The following is a 16,196-nucleotide window of genomic DNA, read 5'->3' as shown; positions in this document are numbered from 1 at the left end:
TTTCAATACCTTTCTATTTATTCCCTTGTCTTCTCTTTTTAATTGCTCTTTTCAAATTTATTGCATCGCACTTCTCTGGATTGAATTCCATTTGCCAATTTTACTGTCAGTCAAGCACTGATATCATTCTGCAGTCACCATCAATCTTCCACATTGTCAATTACCTGGACAATTTTCGTGTTGTCTGCAAACTTCCCTATCATGTCTTCCATGTTTAAACCTAAATCATGAATATATACAAGCAAGGGACCCAACATTGCACCACTTTGGAAACTGCTTTCTATTCACAAAAACACCTGTCAAAAATCATCCTTTGTTTCTTGTAACTCTTCTAATTTTTGAACCAACTTGTTGCATTCTTCTGCATCCCATGGGCTTTTTCTGCAGTCTTAGTTATGACATTTTGTCAAATGCAGTACTGAAATTCCTGTCGAAAATATCTACTTCAGTACCCTCATCAATCCTACTTGTTACCTCCTTAAAACAGTTGAGTTGTTAATACTTAGTTCACTTGTCACCCTTTGTTTCCTAAATCTTAAATCTGGCATTGAGTCTTCCCTCATTCGACTTGCTACATGCTGACTATTCCTGATTTGGTCTGTGCCTCCCCAACTAACATGTAATCTTATCTCTCCATATTGATTCTAACAATTTGCCCACCACCTGAGGTCAGACTAGCAAGCCTAAAATTATTTGCCCTACTGTTCACATCCTTTTTGAAAAAGGTACAATATTTTTCAGACCTTCAAACTTGCAGTATCTATTAAGGACTACGAAGTGGCCTTTGGAGCATTTTCTATTTACTCCCTGGCTTTTAATGACCTAGCATGTAAGTCATGTGGCCCTGGTGCCTTACCCATCCTCAGAAGGTCAATCTCTCCAATACTTCCATTCTCATTATGCCTATTTTAGCCACATTTCACCCTCCACTAACTGGAATTGCTGCATCGTCCTGTTTTGCAAGGACAGAAACTGAGTATTTATTAAGAATTTTGCTCATATTATCTACATTCATGCACAAATTACCATCTACATCTGATAGACCCTACCCAGATATTAGTTATCCTCTCCTCTTTGTGTACTAAGGTAATACCTTTTGGATTTTCCTTAATTTTCCCACCCATTACTTTATCATATACTGTCTTCACTTTCCAATTTCCTTCTTCAGCCTAAGCTTCCTAATTATTTCTTTGAGATTGTCATAGCTCTCTCTTCTGATTTATCTTACTCTGCCTGTTTCTGGATAAAGAGGGTGGCCTAAATTTGGCAATACCACTATTTTTCTATGTCACACTGTCACCAATAATTGGGATTTATAATGCACTCCAAGCATTATAGCTGCCCCTTTTGTTTTGTACAGGACCTACATTTCCCCAGAATCAACTCCAAAACACCAGAAATCTGACACTCATCCACACCAGCTTTCTCACCACTTGCTCAATTCCTTGAATCTCTTTTGTTTTGCTCATTAGTTGGTGAGACTGTGAATAATCCTGAGGCTGCTGCTTTAGAGGTCCTGCCTTTCAATCCTCCTCTTCGATCCCTAAAAGTTGCTTTTAGGAGTTAATCCCCATTTTCAGTTACTCAGTAACAATGTAAAGCACAGCCTTTGGTTGCTCACCCTCCTGAAGAAAAATGGCCTTCAGCCTTTCCAAAAAATACTTCCTGCCATCAAGGAGGCAATATACTGTTCTAGAGTTGTTTCTGTGGCCTTTAACACATGTCTGACCCCCTAATTAGGAAATACTCTATCACCATTTTTCTTCCATTCTTCCCCTACCCCCAGTACAGCTGAACCACTGCAGTGTCACCACCTGTAATTAGGCTGCATTCTCCTGAAAACCATCACCCTTACTAATATCCAAAATAGTACACAGATTAGAAAGCAACATATACACACTGCACTCATGTACTGGCTGACTACTTTTCTTCGATTTCCTGGCAGCCAGCCGTTTTCTCGGTGATTTGTGGTGTGACCGCCTCCCTAAATCTGCTACCACATATTCCTCTCCCTCATGATGCACAGCTGTAACTCTACATAACGCTCAAGCTTGTGCATTGGGTAATATTTCCTGTTGATGCATTTATCTGGGGGATGTAGTGTGTCCATAACTTCACAAATATCACAGATGCTATATCCCACACTTGGCCAACCTGACATGTCATCCTATAACTTTAAAAGCCAGTTGTTAAACTAGAATTGTAGAAAATGTGCCCGTACTCACGGGTCGGCTTCTTCCACTGAGCCAAGTTAAGAACAAACTACAGAAGATTAAAAGAAGGGAACATGAGCACCTCCCTGTCCCTGCCACTCCCTTGTACTTAACAAACTCCCAATTTACAAACTTGCAACTAAAGTATCACTGAGGGCAGCCTTGTTTTATTTTTGCTGACAATAACTGACTCTAGCCATTAATAATGAATTAAACCATCTACTAATTAACATGCTGAAATTTATTTTAGATCTTGTATACCCCTTATTTCAGGCTGCAATAAAACTTCTCTTTGTTTTACTTAGTGGAATATTTAATTACTAAGTAAAAAGATAAACCAGATCTCAGAAATAAAAATTAACCCTTGAGACTCTTGCACTGAACAGCTCCCAATGCATACAAGACACCTCTGAGGCAGGCCTGTTTTCACTCTGAGAAACAACAGCTGAAAATTCAGATATCCAGACTAAATCAGCCACTAATTAACTCATCTTAAAGTTTGTATATCACCAGCAAAATTTCTCACTAATTGTAGGGGGCGAATTTGCTAACCATAAAGTTTGAGGAGTGTGTGCAAATTTGAATATAATTATTATGAATGCAGCACTAGAAAGCCCTTCAGACAACAGCATGTGTGAAGGAAATTACACAATAGACAAAATAGCTCATACAGTTTGTCTGATCTTCCACAAATTATGCATTATCTTCTACAGTAGCATGGCTGTATATGTTAATGCACACTGCAAATTGCCAGAGGCCATAATCTATATCAGATTTTTTTTGTCAGAAATCCTCATGCTCTGTGAGTAATAAATGATCAGATGCCAGATTGGGATGGTAATTCAATAAGGTTTACCTATTTTGAGCATTTGAACATGCTGCTGGAAGCAGATTGGTTTCAATGAAAGTCTAAGTCTCAAAGATTTTGATAAGCCACCGATGTGATGTAAGGCCATTGGAAACAAGTTTTATCAGGGAACCATGGTTTATTGTATAGGGAGGGACTTAAAAAGTGTAGGATCCCAGGAAAGGCTATTGATAAGGGTGAGGAAAATAATTGTACAGCACGGGGTTCCAATTGTTTGGGTACAATTTTCAAGTTTTCTAGGTATGGATCACATTTGCAGATTGTAAAGTTGTTATAGAAAGTCATGAGAAAGCAAAGATCTCCTAATAAATTGTAGCGTGGCTATGTTGCAATTGAACATTTGTCTCATGAATATAAGTTCTGATGATCAAAGTGAGGCCATTGTCTCAAAGAACATGTATCAAAAGTGCTACAAAAGCTTAAGTCTTAAATTGGAAATATGAAGTATAAACATGAAAAGCAAGAAAGCTTGGCTGACTGCAGAAATTTATCATTATCCTCTACCTGCTGCATGACACACTGCGAATCATAATCCTCAACAACACATCAATACAGACCCATATAAGTGCAAACTTTCTCAAGCAAGGCTGTGTCATTGCACCAACATCCTTCTCCACCTACACCACTACATATCTGTGAAGCCACCCACTGAAGTAGAACTTATCTATTGGATAAGTAAGAAGCTGTTCGAACTACATTGGCTCCAGAATAAATCCGAGATCACCACCATCTCTCATCAAGCTACTGTAGATAGACAACACTTGCATGTATACGCACTGAAGTGAAGAAATCGACACTGATTCAAGGTAACAAAGTATGGAGCTGGATGAACACAGCAGGCCAAGCAGCATCTCAGGAGCACAAAAGCTGATGTTTCGGGAGTAGACCCTTGGCTTGGCTTTCAGGCGCATGCAAGAAGGGGCCTTATTAAATGGATCTGCAGCGTTCATAATCACCGTCCTTGGTGAGCCACTGGACAGTATGATTAATTTATAAAACTTGCAAGCCATCTTTCTACAAGAACCAATGTTGACAATGAGCTTCGTTATCATCTGCCATGTGTCAGTTCAACTTTTGACTAGCTGAGATTGTTTGATGTCAATGACATTAAACCTGGTATGAAGCTCATGGGCTGCTGGGCAGCAATGTTTCCTGCCCTCCTGTATGCATTAATGATGTGAACAATGTATGGCAGGCATCTCACATCCCAAGAGAATTGCTACCACAATACCTCCACAAAATGTGCAGATGACGAGTAAAATGGATGCTCCAGTATCGGTGTCCTGTCTCAAGCCATGTGTCCAGTATCAAGGCATTGATTACGATTGATCAGCTGTGTTGGGCAAGCTTAAAAATTCACATGCTTCACAGAAGACTGTCAAAACAAACGCCAAAATCCAAGCTTCATCATGGCAAGTGCTTACTGGTGGCAGAGAAACACTTCAAGAATATTTATGAAGTCTCCCTTAAAGAAAATGCACTGTCCTCACTGACATACGTGAAATTCCTGTCTTAGACTGCCCAAGCTGGAAAGGTGTAGTTTTGACAGTGCCAACCATTTCCTGCCTCTCTGACAGGCCCAGATGAAGTCAAAGTGTACACAGCAAGAAGATCGTGCAGAACCTGAGCATCCTACCCACCCAGCTTGTGAAGCAGCCGTAATCCCCATCTGTGTCAACATGTGCAAATCCACCATTGAACTATTTGACCAGTTGGGGACCTTCAGTTCTGGAGTGGAAGTCATCCTTTGTCCCAAGGAACTGCCGAAGAAGATGACCATTGAACTGAGTGGCTTGACCCCATATCTTTGGCACATTAGTCAGTGCCTCTGGATTACTAATCCAGTGACATTACCACAATGCCACCATATGTCTACATATTTTGTCATTTTCATTTAGAAATTTTGGAAGGATCTGATTCACCTAATCGATTAATGCTGTGATTTTTAAGCAAAGAAGAACTGAAAACCATTTCCTTTGACAATTGGTCAGTTTTTTTTTCCTTCACATGAATAAGCTAATATGACATGTATGTCATGGATATACTCGATAGGTCCTAAGTGGAATCAGTGTCTTCCTCCCAAGATTTTGTTCTGTTTTGCAGGCCAGCTGATGAGACTGAGACTGTCTCAGAACTAATGAATTTGACAACATGGTTTTTATTAAGTAAAGTGTGATTTCTTACCAGTTGTCTGTTACCTGATTATCTTGCAAAATCAAAATTATCACTTGATATAAATACATAACATACTGCTCATTGTTCTGAATTTTTTTTATTGTCCTGGACAAGAAATAGTACACCAGAAGGGTAAAGGGAATTGGAAGTATTAAGGTCACTTAAGCACAGAAGAGTGTCGATATCAGAGGATCGACAAATTTTATCTGTCTGCAGTTTTCAATATGTGACTAATTTAGTCTCAAAGATTAACACTGCTTCATTAAACTATCCTTTTAGAATGTTATTTGAGGACATTCTGTTTTCCATAATGTTTAATTCTGAGGTTTTTTAAATAGAGTTAGCTATGAGTAATTCAACGCACTGTAGAGCCAGTTAACTATTTGGCTAGACAGCCGTTTTACGATGCCAACAGTGTGACCCTCTGGTTAAACCACCATTGGTCATCAAACTCCCAAATGAAAGAACAACCCTTTGACTGGTAGGGCTGTGACAACTTTACCTTGTATCTCCAGAGTTTATCAAATGGAAAATAATGTAGGTTCTTGAAAATGTGTTTAATTAAAAGATAATGTCTGTGAAGTACTATTTAACTTAGTCATGAATACATGAACTGTTTCATGTTAGGAAGTTAAGTCTGCCCAAATCACTGCAGTTACTGTACTGTCACTCTCCAACACACACAAAAATAAATGTTATACCTTTGTATGCTGGTATTCATATAGCATGTTTAAAGACATTTTTTTAGGAAAGGCAGATTGATAAAGCAATATTAGCTGTTTCAATTCTGAAATTACTATGTGTCCTGAAAGGGTCACAGATCTATTCACTTTTTCCTACAGGCCTTGCCAAGATGACAGTATTCCACATGGTAATATTAAATGGTTAATTAGTTTTAATATAGTTCCAAGTTAATGTGAATAGTTCAATGGTAAGCCAGGCTTGACAAGTTGAATGACCTACTCTTGTTTCTATATTCCTGTGTTCCAGTGGTGCAGGCTATCATCTTTATGAAACATCGGAATAGAAGACAATCTGTGATGCTTGCAATCTGTGACATTTCTATTTGTATACTCAGAATGTAGTTTCCATGGAATCTGTCAGGCTTATACCATCTGCACGAAGTTTGTGCCAGATGTAAATGATTGAAAGTGACTTATTAGTTAAGTATTCTGCCCATTCAAAATAACAATTGTTTCCACACAATTGAGTTATCAATACCTAGAACAGGATGAACTGTTTAATATATATTTAGTTATATGCAATGGCAAATGAACAGTAGTAAAGAAGATAAGCAAATAGTATGTATTCAAGATCTCCGTATTCTGAAATTCAGTCCACATCTAAATAAAATGGCACAGTGGTCCAGCATTATTTTTGCATCTTAGAGATAATGATTTAATAGAATTGGTCTCATCTCTATTTTACTGAGTCACCATGTTTTCTGGTGTAAACCTATAAAGTGAAGTTTACATCACCTTAGTTTCTTTAGAAGGCCAGGAAAATTGATTTAACCAAAAACCAAATCGTGTGGATGCTGAAAATCTGAAAAATTGTATAGATTGGAAACATTCAGCAAATCAAGCTGCATCTGTGGAAAGAGAAAGAGTTAATTGTTTCTCCATAACTGTTTGACCTGCTAAATGTTTCCAGCATTGTATTGATGTTCATTAAAGGAGAAGCAGTTATTCACATCCCAGATGCTTAAAGTAGGAATTGACTCGGCTTCTTCACCTTGAAGATTTCATTGGCAAGGATGGACCCAGAATAGGATAGGGTGGGTGGAGGAGAGGAGCAGTTAACAGCTATCATAGTTTTATAAACTTGTTACTTTCTGTCTCCACTCCAAAATGTTGTTTGTGCAACCATCTGGACAAGAGCCTCCTATTTCATAACATATAGATTTAATTCTTTGAATCACAATGCTAATTTTATCTGAAATTTATTTTCCTGTTTAGATGTGATGAATGTAGACTCTGTTACCACTTTGGCTGCCTTGACCCACCACTGAAGAAGTCTCCTAAACAGACTGGCTATGGTTGGATTTGTCAAGAATGTGACTCCACATCTTCAAAAGTAAGATAAAATGTCTGTTGCCTTAGAATTCAACAACATTTCCAAAGATAGAACATGAAAATTAGCTGTCAACAGCGTTTAGGTAACCAACAATCTTCGTCATTGAATGCTTAAATATCCTGGTCAGCTCTGGAGAGAATCAAAAATGATATTAAACTTCTTTCACCATTTTAATGTGCAATAGGCTGCTATATAGTTCTGTAGAAATGCCCCATTTGCCTCTGGCTTCAGGTTTGTTTTGAAGGTTCTGTCTGCATTATTAGTGAATCAGAAAGAGTTCAAATCACTGCAGTTACTAATTGCAGTTTAGCCTCCTAAATGTTAATCAAATTCTGTTTAAATCAGCTTTTTCTGTAAGTTTAAGGATAATGCAATTCTTCCATCTGATGCAGTCTTTTCGTTTACTGCTGAATATTGCTTAAGCAAAATTATGTTTGAAGACAGAAAATAAGATTTGTTCTATTCCAAAGATGTTTTTAACGTATACTTTGCACTATCTCAAGACTCACACAGTGAAGAAGGTTGTATACTAGACCAAACTCAACTGGATAGGTTATAAAAACCTTCTGACCTTTGCAGGCTATTATATAAAATCCTCATTATCTGTGGGGTCCGTGGAAATAGACTACCTTCAGATGACAAAACATAGGTATCATTGCAGTATGAATCTCTATTTACTGCAAAAGACCATGCAGTCAGACCCACTAAGTCAATGGGGTAAAGCTGGTTTGGATTTGAGGCTGAACACACAGATGCATAGATCAGTGGGTAACGAGAAGTGAGTGTGCTAATTAAATACTGCTGTGTTGAAACTGTTTTTGTGTGATCAAGCGGAAGATCTTTCTCCAGAGAAGCTGCCTTCCATCTCCAAAGGAACGTCATCATTGACAGCAAGGGCACACTTACTGTATGTAACAATAAGTAGCCTTCAAAAAAGCTCCAATAAGTAGCCAATCTAACATTACAAAACAATCCAAGTTCAATGGGCTATTTACTCAGTATTTTGCCTGCTTAACAACAAAAAAATGTAGAAGCATTTCTCACTTTCCTATTTTTTTCTATCCTTGCCACAGTAGGTAATAGAAATGAAAAATGTTGGCTCTATCATCAACAAATTTGGAAAATGTAGTTTTTCTTCAACTATTGAACAGAGCAACTTTTAGGATCCATTTAGTCAGCAGAGTATCACTATCTGATTTTGGCATAATTTTGAAAAGTTCATTCTGAACAAATCATCAATGGCCTTTTGCTGTAGATTTTTAGAAAACCTGTTGGTGTACTTCCCAGAAAAAACATTTTTCAGCTGCTAAATGGACCAGTAGTGCAGTAGATGAGAAGCCTCAGTTTATTTTTATTTGAGCAACAAGGCACTAATTTCCTGTTTGAACAGATAAATAGAAGAATAAACAATCAATAAGCTAATCCACACTGAATCAAACTAATCAGAATTGAGATATGACATAGTCCCTGAAGGAAATCATGTTGGGAATGACTTATATGTTCATTATCTTGACCTGTACGGCAATGATATCTGCTTTCTAGAGTGTACCTTTAAGATGTTTAATATTATTAACGTCAATTGTAGTATTTATTTTCCTCAAATAGATTAGTTAATCTACATACGTTGACAAGAAGAACAACTGCATATCAGCCTATTATTGTGGACTTCACTAATAGGCTAAGCTTGTTTCTTTATTGTAGTCATGTTTTGCATGAGAGATAACCCTCTTGCAAATAAGCACTGCATCCATTTTCTTTTCACTGCAGGCTCAGGGGAGCTGATTTTGGTCTTCTAAGACAGAGCCTTGCAACGTATTTATGAGACTTTAATTTGAAGCCTTGTTGCACTTTGGTTTATAGGTTATTGAATGCTGATTTACATTTTGCAAATCAATAATAGTATTTCTCTTCAAACTAATCAATAGGAACTTACAAAGAGTTCATTTGATAAATTCAATGCATTCCTCTATGAGTGAAGACAATTTTTATATCCATTTAATTTTTAAAAAGACTCAAAAATTACTTATGCCAAACCAAGTCTAAAGTAGCTTTTGACTTGAGTCATTGAAAATTGCAGAAAAGGCATTGACATTGATCTGGAGAATTTGCTTCCAGTCTGCGCTAAATCATTAAATTGCGCACAGTGATTTTAAAGGTATACTGCTTTTATATGTTTTAATAATTAGACCTTTAAAGACTACTATTGTTCATTTAAACTTTAACCAAGAGGAAGGAGCAGCAATACAGTACTGCTTGAAGCAATCAAACCATCTGACAATGGATAGTAATACCGTGTGGCTTGCAACATGCATTCAAGCATATGGACCACTGACTTAACATCACAGTGTTAAGTGTTGCAATGGCAAAGTGATGGTGGTTGATGACTTTGTGGTTTTCCAAGGAGATGAAAATACAAAAGGTCTGAAGAGAAATCTATTTTGCTACTCTTTGCGTGTATAGATTAAGTTTTTTGTCAAATTACTTGTGAGAGCTAGGTTATCAGTTTGTAAACCGAGGATGCAGAGATGAGAAGCGGCAGTGGGCTGCATCGAATAAAACTAGTGATGTGAGAGCCACCCATCTGAGATCTTGGCTGTAATGATATGAGCAAGTGAACTTGAACATATTTTAAGTCATAAGTCAATATTGAGGGAGAAGTTGAGGAAAACAGGAAATGTCAACAAAACCCATGTGGGGTTTAGTAAATAATGACTTTTATTTAAAAGTTTAATGTGCTCAGAGTAGGAATCATTTGGATAAAGAGGCTGGAGGGGGACAGAAGAAAGGATATGTCATTGAGTAGTGAAGGAATTGGGTAGACAACTGATGAGTGGAACCTTGAGAAAGGGAAAAAATAAGTAGAGAAATGAAAACATGGTCAAAGTTAAGGGCCAATCTGCTGTCACTGTATTTTGTGCTAGGTATATAATGAGGATATGTTATGGACTTAATATTTTACCTTATAGTAGTAGACCTCCTATGGCATAGTTCATACTGAACTATATGACCTTTTTGCTTTGTGTTCAGAACAAGTATTGTGAGAGTAGTGGCTACAGTTTGTTGAAGATATAATGCATGCTTTTGGTTATCATAGCGCTACGAACATGCTAAACATGAGGAACAGCATGCAACAGAATTAACAAATCCCACAACCTATGGATCAGCTCAATATCCTTGCTACATTTAGTCTTGAATGGGAATGGGCAACTAAATAACTAACAAGAGGAGTATACCCATCCTCAATGATAGTGAATCCCATTCTAAGTGTAGAACTTGATATTATAACATTTGCAATCATGTTTGCCTAGAAATGTGAATGGATGCTCTACATGATTTATTTTGGACTCGTCCATGTGTTTACTCCCATTACAAAACCTTGTTATAGCCAAACTGAGCAAAAAGAGTGGAACAAAAACAGAAGTTGCTGGAAAAGCTCAGCATGTCTGGCAGCATCTGTGAAGAATATGTCAGAGTTAACATTTTGGGTCTGGTGACCCCTCCATCAGTTCTGAGGAAGGGGCACCAGACCCAAAACGTTAAGTCTGACCTTTTCTTCACACATGCTGCCAGACCTGCTGAGCTTTTCCAGCGACTTCTGTTTTTATTCCCAACATAAAGGCTCTGCAGTTCTTCCGGTTTTTATTGAGCAAAAAGAATTATTATTATAGTTTTTTGGAGGCCGGTCACTTAAGCCTGGTACACTGCTGTAGGTGTTCCTCAGAGCAATCTCCTAATCAACTTCAAGTAAGTTGTCAAACACCATGCTTCAACAGTAGTCAGAAGTTTGGATGTTCACTGATTGTATGTCTTCAGTACCATTTCTAAATCCATAAATGAGCAGTCTTTACCTTCATAAAACCAATCCTGGGCAACTTTCAAGCTTGGACTATTAAGTGGCAAGTAACACTGATGCAACCTGAGTAGCAGCTAATGACCATCTTCAAGAAGAGGGTCTCTAGCCATCTTCGCTTGAAATTCAATGGTACTGCAACTGTTGAATTTCCTACCATAAGCATCCTGAAACCTACTTGGGAAAATTACATAAATACTTCTGCCTAAAGTGCAGGTCAAAAGCTGGAAATTCTGTGACAACTAATTCACCTGCTGACTCCCCAAAGCCAATTCATCACCTACAATGCAGAAGGCAACATCATTCATTTGGGGTGGATAGGTGTCACTTAGATAACAATCAAAAAGCTTAACACCATCCAAGAAAAAGCAGACGGCTTCATTGGCATCCGATCCCACTACTTTAAGCATTAATTTCCTCCACATCTGGCATAAAATTGCATCAAGACATACCTCCTACAAGGTACAGTGGATAGCCTCCATTCACAGTATCTTACAAATCAGAGGGAAGAACGGCGATACCACGTTCGTGGGAACACCACTGCCTGCAAGTTCCTCTTCTTGTCGCACAGTTATCCTGATTTGGAAATAGGTCTTTGTTCCTTACCTGTTGCTTTGTGTAAAGACACGAGTGGGAGTAAGGAGAGAGACTAGGAAAAGTTACAAATTCAAGCTGGGACAAGGGAATTCCTAAGAGTAACATCCTTGGCCCAACATATTTAGCTACTTCATCAATAACTTTCCATTTGTCATATGGTCAAAAAGAGGAATGTTTGCTGATGACTGCACAATTTTCAGATACTAAACCAGTTGATGTGTGTTCAACAAAACCTGGGCAACACTCAGACTTGGTCTGTTTAATAACAAATAATATTCATGGCATACAAGTGCCAAGCAATGCATAACTTCAAAAGAAAACAAAAAATCTCTTGATATTCAGTGGCATTACCATCCCTGAATTCCCCCATTATCAGTATTCTGGTGATTACCCTAGACCAGGATGTAAGAGCAGATCAGAGAATGAAAATTTTGAAGTGAACCACTCACTTTCTTGACTCCCAAGAAATGTCCATCATGTACAGGACTGAAGTCAGGTGTGGTAGAATACTCTTCACTTTTCTCAATATGTTTGTCTCTAACAACAGTTGATTAAGCTTTCACAGTCAAGCTTTGGAACTATATCACTATTCCTTCACTCTCACTGGGTCAACGTTATGGATTGTTTACAAATAGCATTCTGAAGGCATTGACTGCTGTGATGCAAGAAGGTAGCTAACTGTCACCACCTCAATGCAACTATGGGTGAGCAACTAATGTTGTCCCTGCCAGTGATGACCAATCACGTGAAAGAATTTTTTAAAAAAGCCTGGGATGGTGGGTTAGGCAAAGGTAGAGAAACAGAGGCAGCTGACTAGATGGCCTAAGTCTTGGCAACAAAAGTGCCCATGATCTCTCCACACTTTACAGTTAGAGGTGAGGGGAAAGCAGTTTTTGAGCAAAGGCATAACAAGGTGTGGAGCTGAATGAACACAGCAGGCTGAGCAGGAAAGCTGATGTTTCGGATCTGGATCCTTCTGCTTGGCCTGCTGTGTTCATCCAGCTCTGCACCTTGTTACCTCAGATTCTCCAACATCGGCAGTTCCTACTAACTTTGAACAAGGGGAGTTATGATGAAAAGCTGGTATTAATTTTTGCATACTGGATCATCTTTGAATAATAGGCAGTTTTACTGCTAGAGAACATAGTCTAGTAAGGCATTGTGTTCTAGTCAGTTGTTCATGATGCAAGGTTATGTCAGTTGTTTGTGAATGTATTCAAGTCTACATCTCGAACTTAAAAGAGTAGAGATGATGTGTATTCCTAGAAATGATTTGGGTTGGAAAGGTTAACAGTTCTAATGGGACAAGGATATCAAACCTGCTGGAGAGGTATGACTAGGCAAGTTGTTGAGGTGCCATGATTTAAAAGTGGAAAGTTTTATAGTTGAGAATTTCGGACACTTGCAAAATTTGCCTTGTAAGAGGGGTTTGACGCGAGGTAAATGGCTTTACAGATGAACCTGGTCAAACTTATCACATAACTACATCTGCAATTGATGTGCAAAGAAACATTCCTGTCATAAAGGATAACATCCTGTTTACTTTCTGAGTTATGGGCTGTAGATGCATACTGATGACTTTTGTAATTCATACAGCAGAATAACTAAATCCCTCTGTACCTTGGAATTCAGGATCCCTGCTTGAGTGATGCTGTTTTTTCTATTCCTCTTGGAAAAGTGAACACCTTCACATTTTCTCATATTTTGTTGCATCTGCTGGATTTTTGACCACTAACTCAATATATCTAATTCAGTCTGGAACTCCTTCAGAATATACTTGTCTACCTATCTTGGGGTTGTCTGCAAATTTAGCTACCATGCCTACACCCCTTTCATCTAAGTCATTAGTGAAAATTGTAAAATGTTGAGGCCCCAGCGCAGAACTGCTTAGAAAGTGATTCCATTATCGTCCTTTAAGCGGGCTAATTGATCTTTTTTTTGAAATCGAAAAATTCATTGAATTCTAATTTAACGAGTTCCTTTGACCTGAGACCCAGAAAACAAGCTGCAGTCTAATTAGTGCTAATAAAGGAATAAAAACTGTATCAATAATTGATAATAATGATCTATTATTTGCATATTAAATTTAAAAGTTCGTAGAAATTTTCTGTGGTATTCTTGATCAGCTAAAATGTCGTAAAACATGTTGAAATGTTAAAGATGAAGCATTATGTTGACAAATATGAATGTTCCGTCATTCAGTGAACTCGCTTGTTGATTTGCTAAAGCAAACATATTATTTTTATTTTATAAGCACATTAACGTCAACAAAATATAAAATTGTCAATAAACAGTGTATTTTCCTAGATAAGTGATAATGGGAACTGCAGATGCTGGAGAATGCAAGATAATAAAATGTGAGGCTGGATGAACACAGCAGGCCCAGCAGCATCTCAGGAGCACAAAAGCTGACATTTCGGGCCTAGACCCTTCATCAGAGAAGGGGATGGGGTGAGGGTTCTGGAATAAATAGCAAGAGATGGGGAGGCGGACCGAAGATGGAGAGAAAAGAAGATATGTGGAGAGGTAGGGAGGGGATAGGTCAGTCCAGGGAAGACGGACAGGTCAAGGAGGTGGGATGAGGTTAGTAGGTAGGTGATGGAGGTGTGGCTTGGGGTGGGAGGAAGGGATGGGTGAGAGGAAGAACAGGTTAGGGCGGCAGAGACAGGCTGGACTGGTTTTGGGATGCAGTGGGTGGAGGGGAATAGCTGGGCTGGTTGTGTGATGCAGTGGGGGGAGGGGACGAACTGGGCTGGTTTTGGGATGCGGTGGGGGAAGGGGAGATTTTGAAGCTGTTGAAGTCCACATTGATACCATTGGGCTGCAGGGTTCCCGAGCGGAATATGAGTTGCTGTTCCTGCAACCTTCGGGTGGCATCGTTGTGGCACTGCAGGAGCCCCATGATGGACATGTCATCTAAAGAGTGGGAGGAGGAGTGGAAATGTTTTGTGACTGGGAGGTGCAGTTGTTTATTGCGAACCGAGTGGGGGTGTTCTGCAAAGCGGTCCCCAAGCCTCTGCTTGGTTTCCCCAATGTAGAGGAAGCCACACCGGGTACAATGGATACAGTATACCACATTGGCAGATGTGCAGGTGAACCTCTACTTAATATGGAAAGTCATCTTGGGGCCTGGGATAGGGGTGAGGGAGGAGGCGTGGGGGCAAGTGTAGCATTTCCTGCGGTTGCAGGGGAAGGTGCCGGGTGTGGTGGGGTTGGAGGGCAGCGTGGAGCGAACAAGGGAGTCACGGAGAGAGTGGTCTCTCCGGAAAGCATCCCAAAACCAGCCCAGTTCGTCCCCTCCCCCCACTGCATCACACAACCAGCCCAGCTCTTCCCCTCCACCCACTGCATCCCAAAACCAGCCCAACCTGTCTCTGCCTCCCTAACCTGTTCTTCCTCTCACCCATCCCTTCCTCCCACCCCAAGCCGCATCTCCATCTCCTACCTACTAACCTCATCCCACCTCCTTGACCTGTCCGTCTTCGCTGGACTGACCTATCCCCTCCCTACCTCCCCACCTATACTCTCCTCTCCACCTATCTTCTTTTCTCTCCATCTTCGGTCCGCCTCCCCCTCTCTCCCTATTTATTCCAGAACCCTCACCCCATCCCCCTCTCTGATGAAGGGTCTAGGTCCGAAACGCCAGCTTTTGTGCTCCTGAGATGCTGCTGGGCCTGCTGTGTTCATCCAGCCTCACATTTTATTATCTTGTATTTTCCTAGAGGTTTAATTAATGGTTTAAGTAATAAAATAACTAGAGAGCGATATATCAACATTTTCTGAAGAGGTAAAGCTAGATAATGTAGACTGGAGCATAAAGTTGAAGAGACAGAATGATAGCTCAAGTGAGTGGGCAAAATTTTAACAGATTATATTGCAATGCATATGGGTTTGGGTATGAAGTAATCTATTTTAGATGGATCTAAGTGTTGTTCAAATGGCAAAAAACTGATAAGTGTGGCAGTGTAGTGGTCAAATACAAAATATCAAAAGATAATTTAATGTTACGACTATAATGTAAAGGAGTGGATACTCAGCTGCAACAATAGAAAGTGGTGTTGGGGCTCAAATGCAGCACTGTGTCCTGTTCTGAGCATTGCAACACACAAAAGTTATGTTGACCTGGAAGTCGTACAGTGCCAATTCACCAGTGCCATGGATGTAAGGGTTTAATTGTTACAAACTAGTACATAAACTTGACTTATTTTCCTTTTTAGTATTGTAGGTTCCAGGATGATTAACGTTGCCATTTTCAGACTTCGTGAAGAATTGTTTTTTTTAATGGAATTAAATAATTTAGAGCCAAGATCAGCCATTCTCTCTTTGAATCAGAAAAGGGGCTGAATGGCCTTCTCTTAAATTTAAACTAATAGCAGTTGAAGAGTTCTTGTCATTATCAAGTTACTTTGAGAGTTTA

The 16,196-nt window shown here is 39.2% G+C and overlaps 1 protein-coding gene across 3 annotated transcripts in view; it reads left to right on the top strand.

Moving 5' to 3' along the window:
* Positions 1 to 16,196, top strand: part of phf14 (PHD finger protein 14) — a 247,953-nt gene that overhangs the window by 168,152 nt on the left and 63,605 nt on the right. For all 3 annotated transcript variants that reach the window (XM_048552144.2, XM_048552154.2, XM_048552134.2), the window contains exon 17: positions 7,215 to 7,332. In XM_048552144.2, the coding sequence (XP_048408101.1) occupies positions 7,215 to 7,332 (118 nt within the window). The remainder of the gene's footprint in view (positions 1 to 7,214; positions 7,333 to 16,196) is intronic.

Source organism: Stegostoma tigrinum, chromosome 2 (assembly GCF_030684315.1).
Source record: "Stegostoma tigrinum isolate sSteTig4 chromosome 2, sSteTig4.hap1, whole genome shotgun sequence".
Lineage (NCBI taxonomy): Eukaryota > Metazoa > Chordata > Chondrichthyes > Orectolobiformes > Stegostomatidae > Stegostoma > Stegostoma tigrinum.
The sequence above is the reverse complement of the archived record's forward strand: the minus strand, read 5'-3'. Positions and strand labels throughout refer to the sequence as shown.